The sequence below is a fragment of the Haemorhous mexicanus genome, chromosome 22 (assembly GCF_027477595.1).
Source record: "Haemorhous mexicanus isolate bHaeMex1 chromosome 22, bHaeMex1.pri, whole genome shotgun sequence".
NCBI classification, from domain to species: Eukaryota; Metazoa; Chordata; class Aves; order Passeriformes; family Fringillidae; genus Haemorhous; species Haemorhous mexicanus.
The window spans coordinates 3,417,053-3,443,784 of NC_082362.1; the positions used below are offsets into that span (position 1 = coordinate 3,417,053).

Genomic DNA, 26,732 nt, shown 5'->3' on the forward strand with positions numbered 1-26,732 from the left:
TTCACTTTCCAAGAGTCCAGGTCTGTCACAGACCACCTGTCTTCTTGTCTCACTTCACAGGTGGAAGAAATTCGAGGCTTCATTGATAAAATCTCGGAGAATGTGGAAGAAGTGAAAAGGAAGCACAGTGCCATTCTGGCTTCCCCCAACCCTGATGAAAGTGAGTGAGCTGTGTCCTGTGTGGCCTGTGGGCACGTGGCTTCCCTGCTGGGTGGCTGGGGCCAGGCACAGGCCCCTGGGTGTGCAGGTGTTCACAGCTGGGTGGTGAGGGAGGGCTTGGGCTGGCCTGGTGAGTGGTGGCTTTCAGACCTGGAGAGGTGGTGAGAGTCCAGGGAGGGGATTTCTGCAAGGATGGGGCAGTGTGGAGGCTGGGAAGAGGAAGTGGCTGTTTCTGTGGTGGTTGGCTGTTGTATTGCCCTGGGCTGCCTGGGAAGGTCCCAAGCAGTGGATAAAGCAGAACAGACCAAGTGTCGCCTGCTTGGGCCCAGAAATGTTGCAGCTCCTCTTTGAGCCAGATGTGGGCAGCTGGGACCTTGCATCTCTGTCCTGGGGACAATTTGTTGCTGGCTGGTCAAAGAGTCTATCCCTTCCAGACCTCTTTCTTCACCAGCTTTTTCCTCCAGAGAAAAGGCTTGCTGCCAGGAGCTGGAGTTAAGGATTTGAGCACCCAAAGGATGGCAACATTTGGATATCTGGGAGATCTGGCAGAGTTAGAACTGTGCATGCTGTGGTCCCCTGTTCCTAGAGGAGCTGGCTGTGGGGAGGTGAGGTCAGCAGAGGCTTTCCAGCCTCAGTGTCTGCAAAGCCTTTACTGTGGTACAGGCAGATCTGAGGGCTGAGCTGGGTAGGGAGAGCAGGGCTGAGCTCTGCAGGGTGGGGCTGGAGCCTGGCCAGGCTCACCTGCTGAGGGACAGCCCTGGGGTGGGGCTGGAGCCTGCCCAGGCTCACCTGCTGAGGGGCAGCCCCTGGAGCAGCTCAGCTGCCCCAAGCTCCACCTTCAGTGTGACACTGAGCCCAGGTGGCTCCCCTGTGCCCACCTCCATCGTGGTGCTGGTGTCACAGGGCTGTTGGATGCTGCAGGGCTGACCCTGCAGGATGGCTCCAGGCACTGGCAGCCCTCATTTTGGCAGAGGTGTTGCTTGCATGGGCTGACCACTGCTTGTGCTCCCAGTTAGAGAGGCTGGAAAGGTGAGACCAGGTCTCTCTCTGCTCATCTACCCTCTTCCCATCCATTTCTCATTTGCCCAGTGCAAGTCCATCTCTGCTTGTGGAATTGTTCCTGGAGGTCCCAGGAGGGTGCCCACACACACATTGCACTGCATCCATGTTAAATCAGTAGGTTTTGTAATTACTTGAAAGGACTGGCCCTTCCTAAATTGTCTCAGGCTCCCCTTTTCTGTCAGCTGCTCCTCAGCTAAAATTTCCTTGGCCAAGCCTGGAACTGAGGGATTTTTTCGAGGGAGTTCACATGTCTCAGGCCATTGCTCAATCATCCTCCAGGCCCTTGTGCTTTCACTGTGAGATGTTGGAATGTTCCTGTTTGGGAGTATTCAGAGAGGAGCTGCTGTGCTCCTGGCTGCTGCAGTGGTATGGGGTCCACTTGGGGCTGCAAAGGGCACTCATGGCCTAAAAGCATAATAATCTATTTAAAAGTCTGAGATCTGCAGTGAACAAGATGTGGTGACATTCCCATGACTTCCAGAAGCGTCCAGGACCTTGGAAGTGTTTCTGGTTTTGTTTTACAGCATTACTTTGCCTTGGTATTGTAGAGAATTCAGTTTGTCTCATCAAGAGTTGTTTGGACAGGAAGAGAGGAGCCACACATTAATCTGAAATCAGTGATCTGTGGCATTGTGGTGTGCTCAGGAGGTGTGGTAGGGCTCAGCAGTGAACAGACTCAGAATCCCTTTGAGTTAGAAGGGACCTTCAAAGATCATCCAGTTCCACATCCCTGCCATGGGCAAGGACACCTTAAATCTGCACCAGTGGACCACTTGCTCCAAGTCCAATGTGTCCTTGAACACTTCCAGGGATGGGGCAGCCACAGCTTCTCTGGGCAGCCTTTGTCAGCCCTCACCACCCTCACAGTCTGACACTTCTTCCCCGTGCCCAGTCTGACCCCAGTGCCCCTTGTCCCTTGGACCATTCTGGTGGCCACCTCTGAACCTGCTCTGCCAGCTCATTGTGCTGGCAGCCTCACCCCCACCCTCCTGTGTTCCTGAACCCACAGAGAACCTGCTGTGAATTTATTAAGATTAATTTGGAAATTCAGAAACAAGTTCCCACGAGGCATGGCAGGGGGATGGAGCCAAAGGACACTAAAATGTAGGTTGTGAGAGGCTGATTTTGGGATGTGCTCACTGGAGTTTGCTGTTTAACAGGGCAAGGAGTGACATCTGGGATGGCCATCAGGGCAAGATGTTGCTCCCTGCAGGGATTTGGGATGCTGCTCATCCCCTTGCTTATTTCTTAGTGATCTCAGAGTACTTTAGCATCATGTGGAACTTTCACTGCAAGATGAGGGGAAATGTTCCTCCAGGAAATAAGAGAATGTCACGGACTTCTCATCCTTGTCTGGAGCACATGTGCTGTGCAGCTTGTTTTTGGTGTGGGTGTAGCTTCTCCATCAGAGATACAAACTCCTTGAACACCACCAGCAAGTCCTTCCTGGAGCTGGAGGACTTTGGAGTGGGGCTTTAGACTGGAGCAGAGCTGGGCTGGTAGTCTGGGAAATGTTTGGGCAGTGGTTGGGGTTGCTGTTGGAGGGATGGATGGAGAGGTGTGGCTGCTGGTGAATAGCTGCTTTCTCAGGGTCAGTAATAGAAGAGAGGGACTCCATGGGCACAGTCCCACTGGAATCTGCTGTTTAGGTGGCTGTGCTGAGGCAGATGCAGCCCCTTGGTGTTCTTTGCAGGAGCAAGTGAGGTCCAGTGTCTGTGTGAGACCTGGACCTGCCTGGCGTGCGGAGGTGCAGGATCCATGGAGGGGCTCATCCCTCCCTTCCTGCTGATCCCTCTTCTGGCTGCACAGACTGTTTTTGGATCTGCCTTGCCCCTGCTGCCTGGGCTTATTTTGGAGCCCAGTGGGTGGGGAGCTGGCTGGCTTTGCTGCTGAGGCAGCGAGGTGACAGCCCGCGGCTCCGGCAGGCTCGGAGCTGGCTGGGGGGCACAGGAAGGTGTCCCCACCCAGTGGGCAGTGCCATGGTGGGACTGGGTGGGCTGTGCTCCTCCTTGGGCTGGGGCCATCCCTGTGCTACTCCACATTTAAGTCACAGCTCCTGGTAAACCCATTCCTGAAATCCTTCCCGGTGAGTGCTGTGGCTGTTGCTGCTCCTGGCGCTGCAATCAGCTGCTCCTGCTTGGTCCTTGGTGCAGGCCACATCCCAGAGGAGGAGGCTTTGGGTGACATTCCAGCCAGCAAGCAATGAAGTCACATTTGTTGTTTTCCTGGAGTGGTCAGGAGGGGTTGTGTGCCATTCCTCTTCTCTGAGCACGGCGTCCCTCCGGTGGCCGTGCTCCTGTCTCTCCACACTGGGTTATGTAACACAGCTGTTTGCTCCATGAATTGCCTCTGGGAGCAGAAATCTTCAGATCCCAGCTTGTGTCTCTCAGCCTGCCAGCTCAGCCCATCTCTGCAGGCTTTGGGAGGCCCAGTAAGCATTTCAGACCTGGAAGCAGGTCCATTCCAGCTGCACCAGCACAGAAGGGGAGGTTCACTTCCATGGGAGCTTGACTTCCAGCTGCATCCCTTTAGCTCTGCAGGCTCAGGGTGGTGGTGTTTGACACCAGGGCACAGGTGACTTTGTTCACTCTTTCTGGCTGCTGGGAGTTCCTTGGAGAGTGGTCCCTGTTAATCCTAGCAGAGCATTTTCTGGTGGAGAGGTATGTCAGCTAGGCAAGGACACAAGCTGTAGCTGCTCACTTCTGTCTGATGCTGTTGAGCTAGCACTGGCCTGTGTAAAAAAAAAAAAACAATTTGGAACTGTCTGGGTGCTGAGGTGCTGGCTGGGCCCCTCTGAGCTGGCTCTGTGCTCTCCTGTAAGCACAACCTCACCTCTCAGCAGGTCCTTAGGGAGAGTGTCCCAGCAGGAAGCCCAGTGTGCTCCAAGGAGCTGCTGCTCTGGTGCTGCTGGAGGAACAAGGCTGGGGCTGGGCTCCTGCTGGAGCTGTCCCCTCAGGCATGGCTTTCTGGGCCCTCTCAGCTCCACTTACCACCATGCAGTGGTTTTGTGGGGCTACTTTCCCCTGGTGCCTGGTCCCACCAGGGCAGGGAGGGCTTCCTTGAACACCAGGAGCTGCAGCAGTGCTGTGTTGGAGGCTGCAGGCTCAGGGCTGTGATGCTCCTTTGGGAGGAGCACTGGAGAGGAGAGGTGAAGGTGACTTTGTCCTCCTGTCTTCTCTTTGCTCCTTCATCCTCTCCCAGCTTCCCTCCAGTGGGAAATCAGAGACAGCCCAGACTTCATCAGACTTTGAAGATGAAGCAAGTGTAGCCCCAGCAGAGTAAGGGATCTGGGAAAAGGTGTCTGGGCACGTCCTGTACACAGGAGGCAAAAGCAACATATCCCCCCTCTTCATCTTCTGCTGTCACCCTTCATCTGCAGCCTGAGAGGAGCTGGGAGCTGTCCCTGCCCCTGGCCTGAAGCAGGGACACATTCACAGAGTGGCTTGGATTGGGAGGGACCTGAAAGCTCCTCTCATTCCACCCCCTTGCTGTAGGCAGGGCCACCTTCCACTGGACCAGGTTGCTCCAAGCCTGGTCCAATGTGGCCTTAAACACTTCCAGGGATGGGGAAACCTCAGCTGCTCTGGGCAACCTGTGCCAGCCCCTCTTGGTCTGACATTTTTCCCCCATGTCCAACCTGATCCACCTCAATTCAACACCACTGTCCTGTGTTGTGTCCTCAGAGCTGGGGACAGCTCCAGGGTGTCTCAGAGCAGAGGGGGAGCATCCCCTCCCTCCCCTGCTGCCCTCACTGCTGAGGGTGAGCCCAGGAGACATTTGGCTTCCTGTGCTGCCAGTGCCCATGGCTAGGTCAAGTCCCATTTGTCACTCCCCAGAATCCTCCAGTCCTTCTCTGCAGGTTCTCCATCCATCCCTTCATCTCTCCAGCCTTGCCCCAGTCTGAGCTGGCCCTGGGGATTGCCCTGACCCAGATGCAGGACTTTGCCCTTGGCCTGGTTGGCTGTCAGGATGTGGAGGGGCTTTGATGGGCATTAAGTGGTGAGTGGCCCAGGGGGGATGGATGATTCTGTTTGCTTCCTGCAGCTCCTGCAGTGGGGCTGAGGCTGGGGGACACAGCAGTGCAGCTGGTGGATGTCCTGGTCCCCAGCAGGGTGGGAAGGGCTGGGTGGCAGCAGAGCAGGCACCCAAGGGGACAGTGAGAGCAGGTGCCACCTGCCCTGTGGCTCTCAGCATCCTGCCTGTGTCCTGCCTCCCCTCTGCAGGCAGTCCCAAGGGAGTTCTCAGGCTCTTTTCACCCATGGTCGGTGCAGCTGTCCCTGGGGGGTGATGTAGAGACTGGAGGGGTGTTTGGTGCAGGGAGGGGGTCTCCTCTGCCCACTGGGGGGTTCCAGGATCTCTTAAACTGTCTCCAACACCTCACTTGGCCTGGCCATCCCTAGCTGTGTGATGCTAATGCTACCCTTTGGCCCTTGTGGCAGTGCCACACTGCGCTCGGGTTGCCTCAGGTGGCTTTGTCCTGTCCCTGTGTCACACAGATACTTTGTCACCCGTGCAGACACTGCTCCAGCTCCATCTTGGAGGAGTTTTGTCTCTCCTGCCCATAATCCTTGTTGAAGGGCCTCTCTAGGACATACCCTCCAGTGATCTTCTCATTTCCAGCCTGAGTCTGTTTACAATCGATTGGCACACCAATGTCAGCCCAGGAGCAAATATATTTTGCTTAAAGAGCTGTTTGCCCTTCTGGCTTCATCCTGGCAGGTCACCACAGCAGCTCAGGTGTTTTGTGTAGGCTTTGCACAACCCCAGCCTTCCCAGACCCAGCACCAGCTCTGGTTTTAAAGAGGTGGATACCCCAGGTTTTGGCCCAACTGCTGGTCAGTGTTTGTTGTGCTTCTCAGGCTGGGTTGTCCTTCACTTCCTCTGTGGAAGCTGGGATCTGTCTGTGTGGGATGGGCTGGGGTTCCCTGCGTTTGGGTGGTGGCTGCTGTGCTTGGGTAGCCACAGGCAATGTGTGTTTGAGGGACACGGGCACAGCGAGGGCTGGCAGGTCGTGGTGACATGGCCATGTGTCACCCTGTGGGCACAGCTGTCCTGGGAGTGACCAGTCAGCCCTCCCCATGCTCTCTGGGAACAAGGTGGCAAAATGCCTCCCTTCAGCCCTAAACCAGCCCTGTTCCTCCTGGCACTGCCTGGGGTGCAGGCAGACCAGGGGCGAGCATGGGCTGGGAGTGCTCAGGGCATGGTGCCAGGGATGCCTGGGCTGTGAGTTTAGGGATGCTCATGCCATGGGTGTGGGGATGCTCAGGCCGTGGAAGCAGGAGTGCTCATGCTGTTCTTCACCTTCCCTTTGCCAACCTGCCTGAGGCTCCCACAGCCACATCATGCCCAGCATGGTGGCACCCACTGCCAGCCCTTGGGTGCTGCCCACAGGAACTGGACACATGGACTGTTGGGAAAATCCCAGCTCTATAGAGACAGGGCAACTGAGAGGCTTTTTAAAAGATTTTATTCCTTTATCAGTCTTGTTGAAGGGTGAGGCATAAGAGATGTAAAACTCAACACTATTCTATCAGAAGCCACCCTATTTCCTGGTTGCAGTATCTTATAAATGTTTTTCAGCCTATTAGCTGTAGCCACACAATGCTGCTAATATTTCTAACACAAATCACCTATATTTTTACCCCATGTGGTCTTGCTGCAATGCATCTTTCACAATTCTAATTCTCTAAAATATCTGGTCTTTTTTGCAAGGCCATAGTTTGAAACTTGTTGAAACTTGTTTCTCTCAACAATGTCATCTCTATTCCATGGCCTTCCTAAGCCAGCAGTCTCAGTTGCCCTGTCTCTGTAAAGCTGGGATTTTTCCAGCAATTGACTTTCTGTGCATCATCCCAGTGCTGCAGTGAGGCTACCTAGGACACCTCTGTCCTTTCTTCCTGTGCCCCTGTGGCTGTTTCTTTTGTTTCCCCTGAATGTGCTGTCCCAGGTGATGTTCCCTTTTCCAGTGCAGTTCTCCTGCTCCATGACCATCAATATCCCTGATCACCAGCACCCACTGTCTGCTCCATCCATCCACCCTGAGCAGTGCTGGCTGATCACACACTGAGTGCAGTTAATATCAATTAACTGGAGTCTGATTCATGGCAACATGTTAAAAAAGAATCATAATCAGCTGTTCTGTAATTATTTCGGGTTTAATTTAGCCCAAAGGTTTAGTGGCACTCCTGGAACCTGTGTTACTGCTGCTGCTGGGAAGCTTTCTCTCTTAGGGCAGCACTCCCTGTTGCACCCCAGAGCCTGTTGTGTGATGGGCAGTGGGGAGGTGACTGTGGAGCAGGAGCCCATCCCTACTGCCTGAGGTGCTGCTGCTCCCATCTCAGTGCAGGAGGGACCTGTGGCTCCTCTGTGTGACAGGCAGCAGTGTCACAGTGCCCCAGTCCCTGTTCTGTGTGCTGGGATGGAGTGGGAGCCCTGGCAGTGAGGGCACACGAGGCCATCACTGCCCTGAGCCTGTGGCACCCTTGTCTCTCTCTGCTGGTTCATGCTGTGTGTGGGACTTTGCTCCCACTCCTGTGGTGGTTTCCAGCCCTGGCTGCCCCCTGAGCCCTGGCTGGGATCCACGTGGCTGGGTGGGTGAGCCAAGCTGGCTGCCCAGGGAGTCTCTTGGCCCTCTCCTGACTCTTTTCATCCAGGGAGGTTAGAGGGAGGAAGGAGAGAAAGGAGCCAGAATGTGGGGGGATATGGCAGCTGTGCCCCTTGCTGCCTGGACTGGCAGAGCTCAGCTCCAGTCCAGGGCTCTCCCAGCCATCACTGGGTGCATGGGCTGGGGGCTGCCTGTGGCACGTGGTGTCCTCAGGATCTCCTTGCCTCTTCCTGCTGGATTTGGAGTGGTTCCCAGCTGGGCCCTGTGTACCAAGGGGAGAAGAAGAGCCAGAGAGCCCTGTGTAGCAGCCAGGAGCCCTGCCCTGTGGGCAGTGAGCTGGGCTGTGGCGTTGTCCCCAGTGGGTGGGATGCTGGGTGGCATCAGTGGCACAGCTTTGGGTGTCACAGACACTGGTCTGTGGTTGAGTTTCGTCTTCTTGCAGCATCCAGGATCCCCCATCCCCTCTCCATCCCTTCAGTCCTCCTCCTGGCATGGACATGCCTGGGATTCCTCATGCTTTTGGCTCAGGTTTGCCATTGTCAGGGTGGGGGGAGGTGTTCAGGGGGTGTGAAGACCTGAGGGTGAAGGACAGAAATATTGGGGCTGCTCTGGAAAGTGCTGGGAGAAGGAACCAGCAGGATCAGCAGTGGCAGCCCAGCAGCCACAAGGTGAGGAGGCCAGCCCTGCCCTGTGCAGCTGTGTCACCACGGCTGGCACAGCACTGACACCCCTGGGTGGGCCATGTCACCCAGCTGTGTGGCTTCCTGGGGGGCTGCCTGTGCAGGCAGAGAGGGGCAGGGACCCCGAGGTGGGGAGGGTGCTCTGAGCAAACCCCTTCCAGCCCCAGCAGAGTTCCTTTTGCTGCTAGAGCTCTGCCTTCTGCTGCTGAATGGTTGTCTTGGTGCTGGCACTGGGGATAATCCCTTCTCTGCAGAAATGGGTTTAGGAGGGCTGAGCTGAGCAAGCCCTAAATCCTTTTACTCTTTCCTGAGATTATTCTGATGTGTGGGAAACTGCTGCTTTCTAGGCATGCTGAGAGCAGGAGCAGCAGGGTCTGCTCAGTGGAGCTGGGCAGCAGCACAGGCAGCAGGAGGAGGAGGAGGAGGAGGGTGGCCAGAAGTCCTGGGATCTCTGGGACCTCAGCATCACCCATGGAGATCCCACAGTGGGTGCACCAGGAGCTCCTGCTATGGGCCCATTCCAAGAACTGACTCTACAAAGCTACAACTAAATTATTGAGAGGGGAAAGAGTCAGGGACAGTGAGTGGGAAACTGCTGGGAATAGCTCGAGGAGGAATTATTGATGAAAATCCATTTGGATTTGGAAAGGCAGTGTCTGTCTGTCCCCCTGGGTGACTGTACTCATGTGTGGCAGGGAGGTGTGTGTGGCTGTGCTTCAGGTGGGAGGAGAGGGAGAAGAAATCAATCAAAAATGGAGAGTTCAGGCAAGCAGTCTGAGGAAGTGGTAGCCAGAGCAGGAAATCTGAGTGCTGAAGGAGCCTGGGAGCTCTCACAGGGGGCATCCACAGAGGTGGATTGGGTCTGGTGGAGGGGGGACATTGCTGGGTGGGTGCAGGGGCAGCTTTGTCTGGGCTGGTGAGGTGGGTGCCATGTGCCAAGGAGGGTAGTCCATGGCTGCAGCGTGGGGCACCTCATGTTGGACAGGGCTGGAGCCTGCCAGAAATGGCTCCTCTGACCCCTTGAGCTGTGTTGTGTCTGGAAATGAGGGTTCTCTGGACTGGTGGTGGGGTCCTCTGGTGTGGAAGCTGCAGGTGCTGTGGTCAGTTTGGCTGCCTAAGGTTTGCCAACATCAACTGATGAGGAGGAGCTGGAAGAGGAATTGAGGGGTGGACGGCCAGGATACCCAGTGGGACACTGGACAGGCTGCTGGGAGAACAGGTTGGATGGTGATGTGACCAGCTCCAAGAGACTCCTGGAGCCCTGACAGTCCTGGGCAGCAACCAGGTGAGCCCAGCTGGAGAGTGGGTCTGACATCAGGGTGGCAGTGGGTGCCTGTCCCGTCCCTGACTGATCAGTGCAGAGCAAACTCCTCACAGAACCAGCTCAGAGTGACCAGTGTCTGAGGGGTCAGGCTGGGAATTGGCAGAACTGGGGGAATGAGCTGTTCTGCCTCAGCCCAGGGCAAACCTGGCACTGTGCACATCTGCCCTGCTGTCCCCTGCCCTCCCCACCACTCTGTGAGCTGACTGGTCCGATCAGGAGTGGGGCTGCAGCTGCTTTGAGCTCAGGCCAAGCCAACAGTGCTTCTGGAGTGCTCCTGAGATAGCTGGGGCCTTTTTCCTGCTGAATAGTGACAAAACAAAGACACCTGCAGTAGGATGTCCAGTCTGGTGGTGCTGGCCCCTGACATGGCTGTGGTGCTGCGTGTGGTTCTGCATCCAGTGTTCTCCAGCTCTGAGCCTGGAGAAAAAGAGACTCAGGAAGGACCTTCTTGCTCTCTAAACTCCCTGAAAGGATGTAGCAAGATGGAAGAAAATTTATTCACAGAAATTGTGGTCAGGCAGTGGAATAGGCTGTGAAGGGCAATGGTGGAGTCACCATCCCTGGAGGGATTTAACAGATGTGTGGATGTGGCTCTTGGGGATGATGTGGTTAGTGGTGGCACTGCTGGGTGAACTCCATGGTCTTGGAGGATTGCTCCAACCTAAATGCTTCCATGATAATCCTGTTCCTTTTTAGAGGCAGTTCACACAGTGCTGCTGTGTGTGTTTGACAGAATCCCTGCAGTAACCAAGTGTTTGCCTGTCGTTCTAAATCCTTGTTTTAGGAGAAAACATTCAGACAGCAAATATCTCCCATTTCCCCTTGAACTCCCCCCAAAATCCCTGTATTTTACAGCCTCACAGCACCACCCACGTTCTGCATGAGGCTCCAGCCCACTCTCTCAGGGTCTCTGCCCACTGCCCCCTCCTGCCCCCGTGGTTGATGTAAGGGTGCCACCAGCTGCGAGGCTGCCGTGGCGTGGGTGCAGCACCAGCTGCACTCAGGGGTGGGAATAACGATTCCCTGCATCCCAGGAAGATGATTAATCACCGTGGGGGCACTGCTGCCCATTTGCTGTTCCTGGAAACCCTGCAGAGAGCTGGCTGGAAGGGCTCTGCCTCCTGGAAGTGCCTGGGAGCTGCTGATCCGGAGCGGGTGCTGCTCGGGCAGCTGCCAGCCCAGCCCCTGCAGGCTGATCCTTGCTGCCTGCCCAGAGCTGCCTGCCTGCCATCCAAGGGCTTGGAATCCCACTGGCAGAGCTGGCACGCTGGTGTTCACCAACCTGGCCACCCACACACACACACATGGCCTGGACATCTGTGGGACATTTTTGAGTACCACTTGGACCTCCTGTTTCACAGAATTCACAGAATGACTGGGTTGGAAGAGACCTTCAAGATCACAGAGTCCAACCCAGCCCCAACACCTCAGCTAAACCCTGGCACCCAGTGCCACATCCAGGCTTTGTTGAACACACCCAGGGATGGGGACTCTACCACCTCCCGGGCAGAGGTTTCTGCTCAGTTTCCTGAGCTGGACAGTGTTTGGTGTCATGAGCTGCCCAAAAGCTCAGTCAGGACTTGGGATTTATTTTTGTTTTCTCTTGTAAAGCTCCTTTGCTGTTTCCTGGCTTGTCTCCATCCCCTCTGCCCAGCTTGAGCTGTTGGCAAGGGGACTGAGGGAGTGGGAGGACTTAGGGGTTGGCTTCATGCATGTTCCACAGCCCAAACCAGTGTCTGTCTCCTGGCTTCTTCCCCACCATCAGTGTGAGCACTCTCTAGCTTATCTCAGGTCCTGGTGAGGGGTCCTGGTGAGGCTGGGGCTGTTTGCTCAGAGAGTTTGGGGTGAATTACAGCTTGTGTGGGTGCTTTGAGGGTCTTGAATGGCAAGGGCTGGGGATGGCGTGAGTGGGCGATGGTTCTGGGGGCTAGGGCCACAGTTAGAGCTTCAGTCTACAAAAGAGAGAGAGCCTGCTGCAGCTTAGGCTCTCTGTGAAGGCACAGCTTCCTCATGGTCACATTCACATGCTCTAGTGTGGCATCCTCCGTGCCTGCAGGGGGACATCCTGCCTCACCATGGTTTTCATCATGGGCTGCAGGGAAAAGCTGCTCTGGTGCCTGGAGCACCTCCAGCCTCCCCTTCTGCACTGGCCTCAGGGTCTGCAGGGCTTTTTCTCTCCCATGTTCCCATTTCTTGCTCACAGCTCCTGTTGGACATTGTTTGTAGCTTTTCTCTGAGGCATTGTCACTGATGGTCTCAGCTTGTGCAGGCTGTCCTGCAGCCCTTTGGCACTGGCTGTGCCCTGCAAATGGGCAGCTCCTGGTGAGGGTCTTCTGATAGAGAACACCCCTGTGCTCCCCTGCTGCAAGTGCCAGCAGCTCCCATAGTACTGGGTTTGGAAGTTCCTGAAATCATGGATTTGCAGAATGGTTTGGGTTGGAAGAGACTTAGGGGCTAATCTTGTTCCACCCCCTGCCATGGGCAGGGACACCTTCCACTGTCCCAGGCTGCTCCAAGCCCCATCCAGCCTGGCCTTGGGCACTTCCAGGGATCCAGGAGCAGCCACAGCTGCTCTGGGCAGCCTATGCCAGGGCCTCAACACCCTCACTGGGAGGAATTTCTTCCTAATATGTAATCTAAATTTTTCCTCTTTTAGCTACCACAGGATGCCCTCCATTCCTCCATCCATCCTTCTGCATCCTTGCCTGTTCTGTCATACCTGCTGCAAAGTGTTTTATTGGCCAGAGTTGAAAAAAATTCTAGAAAAGTAGGAAAGGGTTGAGTCAGCATCTGATGCCTTTGTTCTTGTTTTCCACAGCTTGAATCAATAAGTTGCAATGTGAAACTCTGAGCTCTGTTTCCAAGAATAAATGTCAGCCTTTGGGAATGAAGGACTGCACAGAGGTCACTGCTGTCCCAGATTTCTTTTGGCAAATGGGACTTCAGCTAGAAAGTCCTTCTGCACAGAGCTGCTCTCCATCCATCCATCCATCCATCCATCCATCCATGCATCCATCCATCCATCCATCCATCATCCATCCCTCTCTATCCACCCCCTGGTCTTTGCTGGCACTAGGGATTGTCCTTATCCAGGTCTATGACCTTGCCAGGCCTGGTTGACCCTCACAGGGTTCCCATGGACCCACTGCTCCAGCCTGTCCAGGTCCCTCTGGATCCTTCCCCTTCCCTCAGCACACTCAGCTCAAAATTTGCTGGGGGTTTGCTTGATCCACAGCCTGTGTCCTGATGGAGGTTTGAACTAGTTCTGGTTCTAGTATGAACTAATCCTGGTCCTAGTACAGACCCTTGGGGCACCTCTTGTCCCCAGTTTCCTCTTGCACACTGAGCCATTCCCTGCAGCAGTTTGGACACAGCCATCCCACTGTTTCCCTGTCCCTCCATAGTCCCTCTCCTGGCAATTCCAGTCTCCTCAAGTCCCCCCAGCTTTCCCCCTGCAGGAGCTCCTCCCCAGTGCCTGCACAGCTCAGAGCAGCAGTGATTCAGCCGTGCTGGAGCTGTCCTGCATCCACCAGTGCCTGTCTCATTTCTGTGCTGGCTGGAACCTCCAAGGGCATGGCCAGGCTTCCAGCAGGCAGTGGGGAGCACAGGAGAGGAGCTGCTCCCATCAGGAGCAGAGGGCTTCCCCGTTCTCCAGGGGAGGATTTGACCTGTCAGATAGACAGTCCCAGGAGAGAACTGCTGTCTGCATGGCTGGGCTGTGGCTCCTGCATCCCTGCTCTGCTGGGACCCACTTGGGTGGGTGCTGGCTGGAGGGAAGGGACCCACAGTTTGTGTGGCCACCATCACTGGGCTGCCTGCCACAGCACCAACTGGCAGCCCCCCTCCTAGGGTGATGATTCTGTGGGTTCTAGTCCTGGATTTTGATCCTTCAACTAGAACAGAGCTGTGGGAAAGGGCCCTGAGGTATTTCCAAGTGAATTTAGCAGGCAGGTGTAAATAATAGATATGGGGAGCAGCTGAAAAGTGAAATATCATGGAAAAGTGCTGCCATTCCAATGGGACACTGCTGCTTCTGAGCTGATGATCATTCAGTAGGAGAAAAAAATTCTCCCTGGTGTGTCACTTGGCTTCTTCCCTGGCAGTTTGCTGCTGAATTATCAGTGCTGAGACCCCCCTGCCTGTGATCTCTGGGTGCTCACCAGTGCATTGCACATGTTCCACAGCTCCATGAGCACGGGGTGGGATGGAGCTGTGAGCCTGCACTCCAGGGCTGCCCACACCCTGGATACCCCACTGCTTCATTGGGGCACTCAGCCTGCTGGGGCTGCCCCAGAAGGGATATCCTGGCCTGGGCATGGGGCTGGGTTCATGGGGTGTGGTGATGCTGAATGATTTTTCTCACCCCTGAGACCTTCTACCTAAGGTAGCTGGCTCGTGGATGCAGTTCCTGCATCAGTGGAGTGCTGGGCTGCCCTTTCAGGGACCTGTCACATTGTTATCACGCTCCAGTTCCCCTCCAGTTGGTGGTGATGTGCTGTGCTTGGACCAGTCTCCTCTGGAGACGGTGACATGAGGACACGTGGGCTGGGGAGGTGTTACCATAAATCCTGGCTTGTGACTGAGGCATGAGAGGTGGGGTTTGGGTTGATACTCCAGACTCAGCAGCCTGAACAGGAGATGTTTACAGATGCTGGCTGATAGGGACAGAGGAATTAATCTGTCCCTTCAGTCTGCACTGTGTTAGTGACAGGCACAGGCCATGGCTTAGCAGGGACCTTCTCACTCCCCACAGCTCCCTGACAGGAGGGGGCAGCCAGGTGGGAGTTGGGCTGTGGGAGGACAGCCTCAAGCTACATCAGGGAAGGTAGAGGTTGGGTATTAGGAAAAGGGATAGGTTGGGTATTAGGAAAAGGGATAGGTTGGATATTAGGAAGAAATTTTTCACTGAAAGAATAATAAGGTACTGGAATGCTCTTCCCAGGGAGGTGGTGGAATCACCATCTCTGATGTGTTTCAAAAGAGACTGGACATGGCCCTTGGTGCTATGGTCTGGAGGTGTTAGGGCACAGGTTGGACTGGATGATCTTAGAGGTCTCTTCCAACCTCATCATTCTGGGATTCTGTGGGCTCTGCTCCCAGGGCACAAGGGACAGGACAAGAGGAAACAGCCTCAGGTTGCACTAGGGGATATTTAGATTGGCTATTGAGGAATATTTCCTCATGGAAAGGGTTGTCCAGCCTTGGCACAGGCTGTGCAGGGCAGTGCTGGAGTCCCCATTCCTGGGTGGATTTACCAGATGTGTGGATGTGGCACCTGGGGACATAGGTTGGTAGTAGTGGCCTTGCAGTGCTGGGGAATGGTTGGACTTCATCATCTCAGAGGGCTTTTCCAGCCTAATTGATTGTTGATTCTATGGTTGGGGAAATGAATTATTGATGTTTTGGGCATGATGGCTACGAAGGTTCTGGCTGGGCAGCACCAGGGCCAGACAGTCTTGAAGGAGAGTGTGGCTTGATAATGGCCCTGTCACTTCCCCTGTGGTGACATGTCTCCTCCTGTGTCCCCAGAGCCCTTTCTGCTGATCCTGCCTCAGTCCCTGAGGTCTGTCAGAGAGAAATGTTTTTTGAGAGCAGGCAACAAATGTTGAAATTGTTTTTAATGCCAGCAGAGCCTGCTTAATAGGTTTAAGCATCTTATCTCTCAGCACTGTTAATGAGTTTCCAGGCCCCACAGAGGTGGAGCAGAACTGTGTTTTCCTAATGAAGTTATCAGTTTATTAGCAAAAATGCAAATAAAAGAGTTGCTTTGGATGCAACTAAAAAAAAAGTGCTGTCTGGAGAAGCACTGAGCTTCATGGATAGCAGGATCAGAGCAAGGCCAAAGAATTGTCCAGTAAAGAAGGTGAAAGGCAGCTGGGACGTGGCCTCTCAGATGTCTGGGGCTCTCTCACAGAAGATTTTTTTTCTTATGAAGCTCTAAATGGTGGAAGCATTTATTGAGTCACTCCATGAATGTGCCCTACTGGTAGAAGAGCTGACCAAGAGTTAATGGATGATTAATTAGCTTTGAGGTAAGTAATTAATCATCAAGTGGTATAGAATCCAGCAGGTCAGGACTTGGCTTCTGCTCTGTAAGTACTGATGTGTGTGCAGCTGGAGACCATCTTGTGCAGGTATTCTTCATTAGCAGCCTCCCATGAACCACTTCCCTGTGCACTTTTATAAGGAGGGTGATCCATCATTGTTCTGGTGACTGCCAGGGTGCTCAGGGCTGGAAGTAGCCCTCAGGTAGCAGCACTTCAGATACTGGAGAGAAATTCTTCTCTGTGAGGGTGGGCAGGCCCTGGCACAGGGTGCCCAGAGCAGCTGGGGCTGCCCCATCCCTGGAAGTGCCCAAGGCCAGGCTGGGCAGGGCTTGGAGCAACCTGGGATAGTGGAAGGTGTCCCTGTCCATGGCAGGGGTGGAACAAGAGGAGCTTTTATGGTCACTTCCAATCCAGATCACTCCAGGTCCATGATTGTGCTGATCTGTGAGATGCCCTTGGTGCTGTTTTGGTCTGTTTTGATGGACACCATCTCCAGGTCAGCCACTGAGTCTGTGTGTCTGTGTGTGTGTGTCTGTGTGTGTGTCTGTGTGTCTGTGGGTGTGTCTGTGGTGTGTCTGTGTGTCTGTGGTGTGTCTGTGGTGTGTCTGTGGTGTGTCTGTGGTGTGTCTGTGTGTGTGTCTGTGTGTCTGTGGTGTGTCTGTGTGTCTGTGGGTGTGTCTGTGTGTCTGTGTGTGTGTCTGTGTGTCTGTGGGTGTGTCTGTGTGTGTGTCTGTGTGTCTGTGGTGTGTCTGTGTGTCTGTGGGTGTGTCTGTGTGTGTGTCTGTGTGTCTGTGGTGTGTCTGTGTGTCTGTGGGTGTGTCTGTGTGTCTGTGGGTGTGTCTGTGGGTGTGTCTGTGTGTCTGTGGGTGTGTCTGTGTGTCTGTGGGTGTGTCTGTGGGTGTGTCTGTGTGTCTGTGGGTGTGTCTGTGTGTCTGTGGGTGTGTCTGTGTGTCTGTGGGTGTGTCTGTGGGTGTGTCTGTGGGTGTGTCTGTGGTGTGTCTGTGTGTGTGTCTGTGTGTCTGTGAGTGTGTCTGTGTGTCTGTGGGTGTGTCTGTGTGTCTGTGTGTGTCTGTGGTGTGTCTGTGTGTCTGTGGTGTGTCTGTGGGTGTGTCTGTGTGTCTGTGGTGTGTCTGTGCACACAAGGATGTTTGTGCCATTTCCCATAACCCAAGGGCTGCTGTTTTTGGTTTTCTGTAGCTGTCACCTCCATGGTCCCAGTCTGAACCTGGTGGAAGCCTTTTCCTCTCAGGTGTGGTCAGAAGTGCTGGGTGTCACAGAATCATAATACCACAGACTGGTTTGGGTTGGAAGGGACCTTAAAAGCTCATCTTGTTCCACCCCCTGCCTTGGGCAGGAACACCTTCCCCTATCCCAGGCTGCTCCAAGCCCCATCTGGCCTGGTACCAGATCTGAAACGTTTTCCTCTGCCCTTCAAACTGTAGCCATGAAGGGAAGAGCTTCAGGGGAAAGGTATGATGGAAAATAACCAAATCCTGACATTCCCACATACCAGAGTGAGCCTGTGTCAGTTCCAGCCTTTCTCTAGTGCCATGACATGAAACCATCCCTCATTCCCTGCCTGTGGGCAGTGGTTTGAGCACTGGGTGACTTTTTATTGCAATGTGGGAAGTTTCTGAGTTGCATCAATATTTTAAAACTTGCAATAATCAGTTGGATATTACAGGTGGACAGGTTGTATCAAAGGGTTTCCAGTACCAGCAGTTACTGGTCTTTAGTCTCTTAAATTAAGGATTGCCTTAAAAGATTGGACATACAAAGGCTCAGGAGAAGGAGGACTTTAACCTCAGATAGAGAGCCCCTGGGTTCAAGAAGGAGCTGACCCTGAGGAGTCTCAGGAGCTCTGAGGGCAGTTGAGGCAGAATAGGTGCATTAGTATTTATCTAGAGCAAGAAAGCAGAGATGAGAAGAGAGTGCAGTTTGTGTCTGTGGTTACTTCAGTTAGTCAGGGGATGGAAACCCACAGGTTTCTCCTAAAAAGTTTCTGGGTTGAAAGCAGAGCAGGGGCAGACTGGAAAGGGTTTTTCTGTGCTCCCTTTGGCTTGTTGAACAAGCTGCTGCTGCCTGCCCTTCTCAGCTGCAGGGAGCTGCTGTTCTCAGACTGACAGGTGTTCTCTTTGAAGCTTTTTGTTGAAGAAACAAGGCTGAAGTTCCAAAGTTCTCTGTCAGCCAAAGCCCTGGTGGAGAACCACAGCTGGAGTGACCTCTGCCAGCCCTTTCCTCTCTTGTCCTTTCCAGCCTGGTGAGAAGGCTTTGAGGGGAGGTGGCAGTGTCAAGGCTTGAAAGGCTCCTGTTTCCAAGGGAGGAGCAGCAGGGCCGGTCAGGTGCTGGCTCTGCTCTCCGAGGGCAGCAGAGCCTCCTCCTTGTGTGGCAGAGAACATTGTCCCCTCTGTACCCCCACTTGGAAGGAGCACCAAGCTCTGTGTCCCTTCTTGTCACCCCACCCTCTGTTTTGGGATGAAAGGCAATTCAGACTTCATGCTGATGCCTTGGTTTTGGGACCAGCTCTGTCCTGAGCTCAGAGTCTCCTGTAAAAGCATCTCCTGTGCTGCAGGTGGAAGGTGACTCCACACTGCACTGGGTGATGATCTGGAGTAACATTTTTTTCCATTGAGGGCTTAAAAGTTGTGAATAATGATGATAAAAGCAGCATGTCCCTGTCTTTGTCACCACTTCCTGATCAGGTTGGGTGTGTGAGAGAGGAGGTGGGATCTTTCTGTGCAGGTGTGGGCTTTCAGGAGGATGCAGCTGAGTGACTCATGTGTGTTCAGCCCAAGTCAGAAAGTAGGACACGTTTATGCAAGGCATGTTAACATCTCTTAAAAATGCCTCAGCTATAAGAAGTGCCTTATTCTTGGCATCCATCTGGGTTCTTGCAGAGACAGTGCTTAGAGTGGGTAATGGCACCATGTGTGGATTATATATCTCACCATGACCAAAAGGAATCTGGAGCTCCCAATCTGGAAGATAATTCTGTGCTCTTGAGACTACTGCAAGGGCTTTTAATAGCTTCTGGTGCTACAGGAAAGCAGCCTGGTGGGAAAGCAACTTGGAGAATGTAGGCAGAACATCACCCACCTTATTTTCTTCTGAATTTTAAGAAGATCCTGCTTAGTTCCTGCTGTTCCTCTTCTGCAGTGGTGGAGCCACAGCAAATGGAGCTGCTCTCAAGATTTAGCTGGGGAAGGATGTGTAACATTTGCTCCTAATTGAAAAGAAAATGAAGTGACATTTCCACCCTTTGTCTCGTTCTTTTTCGTTTGCCCTGCTGTTCAGTTTCACATGAAAAAAATGCTGATCAAAGGGCTTGTCAGTGTTTGCCATTGCAGCTCCATTTCCAGGTCTGAGCAGGGTGCTGGACAGCCCCAAGGCCCCTTCTGCTCTCTCCCTAGGGAAGCTCTGAGCTGCTTTTTTCAGCAGCCTGAAGTCATTACCTTTGCTGATGAAGGGCTTCCCCTTGGGACCAGCCTCTGAACCCCCCACTGGTGGGAAGGTGGTCATTGATATGGATGGAGCAGCTGGGGATGATGTCCCATCAGCTGTGAGCAGCAGAAAAATGGGAAAAAAATGCATATTTATATGATTGAAGTCATTTGTCATGTGAAAAATCCAAATTCTTGTGATGTAAACAGGCTTTTCTGAGCCCCTGCTGGGGTCTTCTTGCAGTCAGCTGCTCTGGCACCTCAGCTGTGGGGAATGCTGCTGCAGCCTTGCTCCATCACTAGCAGGAGGACCATAATCCCCTGATCCCCCAGCACTGGTATTCCTATTTCCAATGTCAAACACAGTAGGAGACCAGCTTGGGGTCCCTGAAGGCACCAGGTTCTGAAGTGCCCAGGTTGGTCTCAAGCCCCACCTGGAGTTTTGTGCAGCAATTGTGGCTTGGTGGGACCTGGGACTTGGAGAACTTTCCTTCCTTATGTGTGCCTGGGGCTCCTCATTAACATTGCAGGATGAATGTAAACTGAAAGTCCCTTCCTGATTTGCATACAGGCAAATTGTACCCAGCAGGGCTGAAGAGGACAGCCCCATGTGGCTGCCCCTCTGCCCTGAGCTGCTCTGGGCTCAGCTCCTGGGGGTGAGATGTTCCTGGGGGTGAGATGTGCTCTCTGACCTGGTCCTCCACAGGGAAATGTGGAGCAATCAAAGGACTGGAGCCCCTCTGCTCTGGAGACAGGCTGGGAGAGCTGGAGGGTTCAGCCTGGAGATGATAAGGCTCTGGGGAGAACCTAGAGCCCCTTCCAGCCTAAAGGGGGCTTAAAAAAAAAGTGGGAGGGAGTGACTTTTTACATGCAAATAGTGACAGAACAAGGGAGAACAGTTTTAATCTAAAAGAAGAAGGGAGATTAGATCAGATTAGATTAGATTAGATTAGATTAGATTAGATTAGATTAGCTATTAAGAAGAAATTCTTGCCTGTGAGGGAGGTGAGGCCCTGCAGAGGTTGCCCAGAGGAGCTGTGGCTGCCCCTGGATCCCTGGAAGTGCCTAGGGCCAGGTTGGATGGGGCACCCTGGGAAGGCAGAAGGTGTCCTTGCCCTTGGCAGGGGGTTGGACTGGATCACCCTGTCTGTGATGCTGGGATTCTCTGAAGTGCTGTGCAGGCTCCTGGTGCTCTGCTGAGCTGCTCCTGCTCTGGCATGGGCTCCCCCTCTGCCTGTCCAAGCTGGGATGTGCAGATCCTGCTGTGTCTGCTGGAAGGGGCTTGGCAGGGCAGCTTTCCCTGTGTGGGGTGGTTCCATGTCCCCCTCCAGGACAGCTCTGTGGAGTTTCCCAGCTCCCCAGGCTGGGGCAGGCTGGAAGCAAGCCCACCCTCCACTCAGCAGCTGTGTGGGCAGTGTAGGGCAGTGGGCTCCACAGCATGGGTGCTGGTGCTGATCTGTCTGGGAGCCTTCTCCTCCTGCATCCCCAGTGCCTCCCCGTTCCTCTGCTGCCTGTGTCAGAGCTCTGCCCTTGGCAGAGACCAAAATAGCTCCCACAGAGCTGCTGAAATGTCAGGATGGAGCAGGCAGAGCTGGGCCACAGTGCTGCCAAGCTGCTGCTGTGTGTGCAGTGGGACAGTGCCCTGTGCTGTGAGGGTGGGACACACATCCACACGTGTGTTAAACCCACCCAGGGACACTATCCTGGGCTGCTGGGCCAGGGCTTCACAGGCCTTTTAGGAGCAAATAATCCCCAAAATCCAACCTAAATCTCCCCTGGCACAACTTAAGGCCATCTCCTCTTGTCCTGTCCCTTGTTCCGTGGGAACTGAGCCTGACCCTCACCTGCCTCCACCCTCCTGTCAGGGAGTTGCAGAAAGCAAGAAGGTCCCTCCTGAGCCTCCTTTTCTCCAGGCTGAGCCCCTCCAGCTCCCTCAACCTCTCCTGGTGCTCCAGACCCTTCCCCAGCTCTTTAATGTCTTTCTGGTTATGAGATGCCTAAAACTGAACCCAGGATTGGGGGGAATGGGGAAGGCAAATCCTGCAAAGGAAGGAATCTGGAGAATGAATTGGCAGAGGAGAGTGAATTGCAGAGTGTGAAGATGGAGCCATAATTAAAGGAGACAGACAGCAAGAGGATCCAACATGAGAGGGGGGAGGAGGATTTGGGGGAGGCTGCAGGGGTGTGGGGCTGGGGGAGAGTAGGAGACAGCCCACAAAAATACTGCCTGTGCAGGAGTTGGGCAGGGTGAGTGAGTCCTTGGCAGTTGTTCTGTGCAGTGCCAGCCCTGCATCCATCCTGTTCCCCCCCTCCCATCCAGCCCAAGCACATCCTTGCATTGTTCTGCAGGAATTTGTAACATCTCTGTTATTTTCTGTTCATTCCAGTTGTGTGATTTCAGCATTCTCCTTAAAGACGTGCTTGGGTTTCCTCCCTCCTCCCTCCCCCTGTCAGAGGTCACCTGCCCTGCAAGGAGCAAGGACACTGGGGGAAAACTGGGGTGGGGAAGAGGGAAGAAAGCAAGGTTGGGTGGTGTGCTTGCTTTTGGGATTCCCTGTCCCCTCCTCCGCTGGATGGAGATTTCCTGCAGTGGATTGCTGAGACTTCCCCTGCAGTGAATTGCTGAGATCTCCCCGCAGTGAGTTCCTGAGCTGGGGAGGAGGCACTGATGATGACACAGCAGTGACGATGACACAGCAGTGACGCTGCCCTGCCGCTGGGCTGGGGGGGAGAGGAGGAGAGGGAGCTGCAGCGAGCGTGCCGGGGAGCACGTCAGCACTGACAGGCACTGCTGGCACTGCCGGGCTCTGCCAGGCACTGCTGGGCACTGCTGGGCACTGACAGGCACTGCTGGGCACTGACAGGCACTGCTGGGCACTGACAGACACTACTGGGCACTGCTGGGCACTGCCGGGCACTGCTGGGCACTGCTGGGCACTGACAGACACTGCTGGGCACTGACAGGCACTGCTGGGCACTGACAGGCACTGACAGACACTGCCGGGCACTGACAGGCACTGCTGGGCGCTGCCAGGCGCTGCTGGGCACTGACAGGCACTGCTGGGCGCTGCCAGGCGCTGCTGGGCACTGACAGGCACTGCTGGGCACTGCTGGGCACTGCTGGGCACTGCTGGGCACTGCCAGGCTCTGCTGGGCACTGACAGGCACTGCTGGCACTGCTGGGCACTGCCGGGCTCTGCCAGGCTCTGCTGGGCACTGACAGACACTGCTGGGCACTGCTGGGCACTGACAGGCACTGCTGGGCACTGACAGGCACTGACAGGCACTTCTGGGCACTGACAGGCACTGCTGGGCACTGCTGGGCACTGACAGACACTGCTGGGCACTGCCGGGCACTGCTGGGCACTGACAGGCACTGCTGGGCACTGCTGGGCACTGACAGACACTGCTGGGCACTGCCGGGCTCTGCTGGGCACTGACAGACACTGCTGGGCACTGCCGGGCTCTGCTGGGCACTGACAGGCACTGCTGGGCACTGACAGACACTGCTGGGCACTGCTGGGCACTGACAGACACTGCTGGGCACTGACAGGCACTGCTGGGCACTGCTGGGCACTGACAGACACTGCTGGGCACTGCTGGGCTCTGCTGGGCACTGACAGGCACTGCTGGGCACTGACAGACACTGCTGGGCACTGCTGGGCACTGACAGACACTGCTGGGCACTGACAGACACTGCTGGGCACTGCTGGGCACTGACAGACACTGCTGGGCACTGCTGGGCACTGGCAGGCACTGCTGGGCACTGACAGTCACTGCCGGGCACTACTGGGCACAGACAGGCTCTGCTGGGCACTGCTGGGCACTGCCAGGTGCTGCTGGGCACTGCTGGGCACTGACAGACACTGTTGGGCACTGACAGGCACTGCTGGGCACTGCCATGGCTGCGGGGGGCAGCTCACATGGCTCACAGCCCCCACATGCCTCCAGGGCACTGAGAGCCCTGGCACAGGGCTCACATGGCACACACATTTCATGGCACATGGCTCCCATGGCACAGGGCTCACATGGCACACAGCTCCTGTGGCACTCAGCTCCCAGTGCATATGGCTCCAATTTCACACATCTCCCATGGCACACAGCTCCCATGGCACACATCTCCCATGGCACAGGGCTCCCATGGCACACATCTCCCATGGCACACAGCCCCTGTGGCACACATCTCCCATGGCACACAGCCCCTGTGGCACACAGCTCCCATGGCACAGGGCTCACATGGCACACAGCTCCTCTGGCACAGACCTCCCCCAGCACACAGTTCCCACACAGCTCCCACAGAACACAAGCCCATGTGGCATGTGACTCCCATGGCACACAGCTCCCATGGCACACAGCCCCCATGGCACACGTGGCATGTGACTCCCATGGCACACAGCCCCCATGGCACACAGCCCCCAAGCAGCACCTGGAGGGTGCAGGGTGGATGGATGGGGAGGTTCTGGGCAGAGCTGTGTGCCGGGGGGATTGGTCAGAGGCTGCCAGTTGTTCATGCTGCTGAGGGAGGGAGGTCCCCAGCCAGTGGCAGGTGTGTTCCCCTCTCCAGAGCTGCATCAGGAACAAGCTGTTTCTGATTTTGGTGAATTAACAAGCAAAGGATGGAGGCATTGAGTCAGCCTTGGGATGGGGATCATGGAGGAGGGCCCAGCACAGGTAACTCACCTGCAGGCTCAGAACTGGCTCACTCCTGTGCTTGGAGCTGTGTGTGCAGGTGGGGATGGATGGACCAAACCCTGCCTTGCTGCTGCTGTCACCTGCAAAAAATGTTGGGCTGGACCTGAGGAGGGAATGTTGTACCATGAGGGTGGTGAGGCCCTGGCACAGGGTGCCCAGAGCAGCTGTAGCTGCCCCATCCTTGGAAATGCTCCAGACCAGGTTGGATGGGGCTGGAGCAGCCTGGGGCAGTGGAGGGTGTCCCTGCCATGGCAGGGGATTGCAATGAGATGAGCTTTAAGGTCCCTTCCAACCCAAGCCACCCTGCAAGTCCATGGCTATATGAAAAGATCCTGGAACAAGTACCCACTGCTGTGGGGTGGATTTTTTCCCCCCTTTTTGACCTTTCCCTGAGAATGAGCCATTGGATCTCTCAAATTTACAAGGGAACCTGTGGGTTATACCTCCTTCCAGCTTGGAATTTTGGACTATCCCATTTCCTTGAGTTAGTGGAGTCTGAGGAAGCTGCCAGACAAGCACTGTGCAGGGATGATGGCTGCAGCTGACAGTGACAGCAGGTGACAGTAGCTGCAGGATGTCCTTAAAGCCCTTCCTGGCTACTGTGACCTGCCTTGTGTTGTCCTTGCTGAGACCTGACAATTTCAATGAAATAACAGTTCTCTGCATTTTACTCAGTGTTTAAAAGCATAAATAATTCTCTTTTTTGTTTTGGGGTTTTTTTTTAGTTTTTTTTATTATTTTATTTTATTTTAGGTAGGTTCTTTTGTTTGGTTGGTTGTTTTTTTGTTTTGTTTTTTAAGGAAAAAAATCTGGATTCAGCACATTCAGGTGTCAGCATTCTTTGTGGGTGCATTTTGAGTCTTTATTTCACACTCACTGCTTTGGGTACCAACTGCAGCATTTCAAGGGCACTCCCAGCTGAAGCTCTGGGAGGTAGGACTACTTCTGGTCAGTTTTTTTCTGCCAGTGCTATAAAAAGTTTTCAGCCAGAGGTAATACTTGCTCTTTCTCATGGAAATATGCAACTCTAAAAATAACCTTTCTGTAATTTCTCAGCTGGCTTCCTTCCTGCACAAAGCCCTGTGTCTGTCTGTCCAAGGGGGCTCACTGAGTGTCACCTTGTGCAGGGGTGAAGGACTTTCCTCCCTCCTGAGTCCCTCCATCAGGCCCTCCTTCCTCCTGCCCCATCCTTTGGGATGCTCACTCATAGGGCCCCTCGTGGGCACAGACTCTCTCATCTGGAACAATTTAATCCAGCGTTTGGGCTGAATCTGATTTTGGGAGGAGCTGTGGTGTGTCCTAGGAGCTGGGGAAGGATGGGTGAAGGGCCTCAGGATACTGAAGTACAGGAATAAAGCTGCCAAAAGCAGGAGAGCCTCATGGAGGGGAGCTAGGCCAAAAACAGGGTCCTGCATCTGGGTTGGGGCAGTCCCAGGGCCAGCACAGACTGGGGGATGGATGGATGGATGGATGGATGGATGGATGGATGGATGGATGGATGGATGGATGGATGGATGGATGGATGGAGGGATGGATGGATGGATGGATGGATGGATGGATGGATGATGGATGGATGGATGGAGGGATGGATGAATGGATGGATGGATGGATGGATGGATGGATGGATGGATGGATGGATGGAGGGATGGATGAATGGATGGATGGATGGATGGATGGATGGATGATGGATGGATGGAGGGATGAGGGAGGGATGGAGGGATGGATGGATGGATGGATGGATGGATGGATGGATGAGGGATGGATGCATGGAGGATGGATGGATGGATGGATGGATGGAGGGATGGGTGGATGGATGGATGGATGGATGATGGATGGATGGAGGGATGAGGGAGGGAGGGATGGATGGATGGATGGATGGATGGATGATGGATGGATGGAGGGATGGATGAATGGATGGATGGGGGATGGAGGGATGAGAGATGGATGGATGGATGGATGGATGGATGGATGGATGGATGGATGTGAGATGGATGGATGGATGGAGGGATGGATGGATGAGGGATGGATGGATGGATGGATGGATGGAGGGATGGGTGGATGGATGGATGGATGGATGGATGGAGAGATGGGTGGATGGATGGATAAGGGATGGATTGTTGGATGATGGATGGAGGGATGGGTGGATGAGGGATGGATGCATGGAGGATGGATGGATGGATGGATGGATGGAGATGGATGGATGGATGGATGGATGGATGGATGGATGGATGGATGGATGGATGGATGGAGAGCAGCTCTGTGCAGAAGGACTTTCTAGGTGAAGTCCCATTTGCCAAAAGAAATCTGGGACAGCAGTGACCTCTGTGCAGTCCTTCAGTTCCCAAAGGCTGACATTTATTCTTGGAAACAGAGCTCAGAGTTTCACATTGCAACTTATTGATTCAAGCTGTGGAAAACAAGAACAAAGGCATCAGATGCTGACTCAGCCCTGTCCTAATTTTCTAGAAATTTTTCAACTCTGACCAACACAACCATTTGCAGCAGGTATGACAGAACAGGGAACAGGCAGAGGGGGACAGGAGAAAACTGCTCAACCCCTGCATCCCACCCTCAGGAGGGACACCCAAATAAACCAGCAAAATTCATGCAAGAAAAGGGCTGTGGATGGCTGCTCCCATCTCCTGCAAACGTGCCCATCTGTCAGAGCTTCTCAGCCCTGCAGCATCATCCCCAAAGTTGCTCTGCTGGAGCAGTGAGCTGGCT

The 26,732-nt window shown here is 54.4% G+C and overlaps 1 protein-coding gene across 2 annotated transcripts in view; it reads left to right on the forward strand.

Annotated features, from left to right (window-relative positions):
• The window catches only part of STX1A (syntaxin 1A), a 74,518-nt gene that overhangs the window by 18,518 nt on the left and 29,268 nt on the right, over positions 1-26,732 (forward strand). For both annotated transcript variants that reach the window (XR_009489136.1, XM_059865671.1), the window contains exon 3: positions 61-160. Coding sequence is in view for 1 of the 2 variants with exons in the window: in XM_059865671.1 (XP_059721654.1) it covers positions 61-160 (100 nt within the window). In the remaining variant the exon portion in view is untranslated. The remainder of the gene's footprint in view (positions 1-60; positions 161-26,732) is intronic.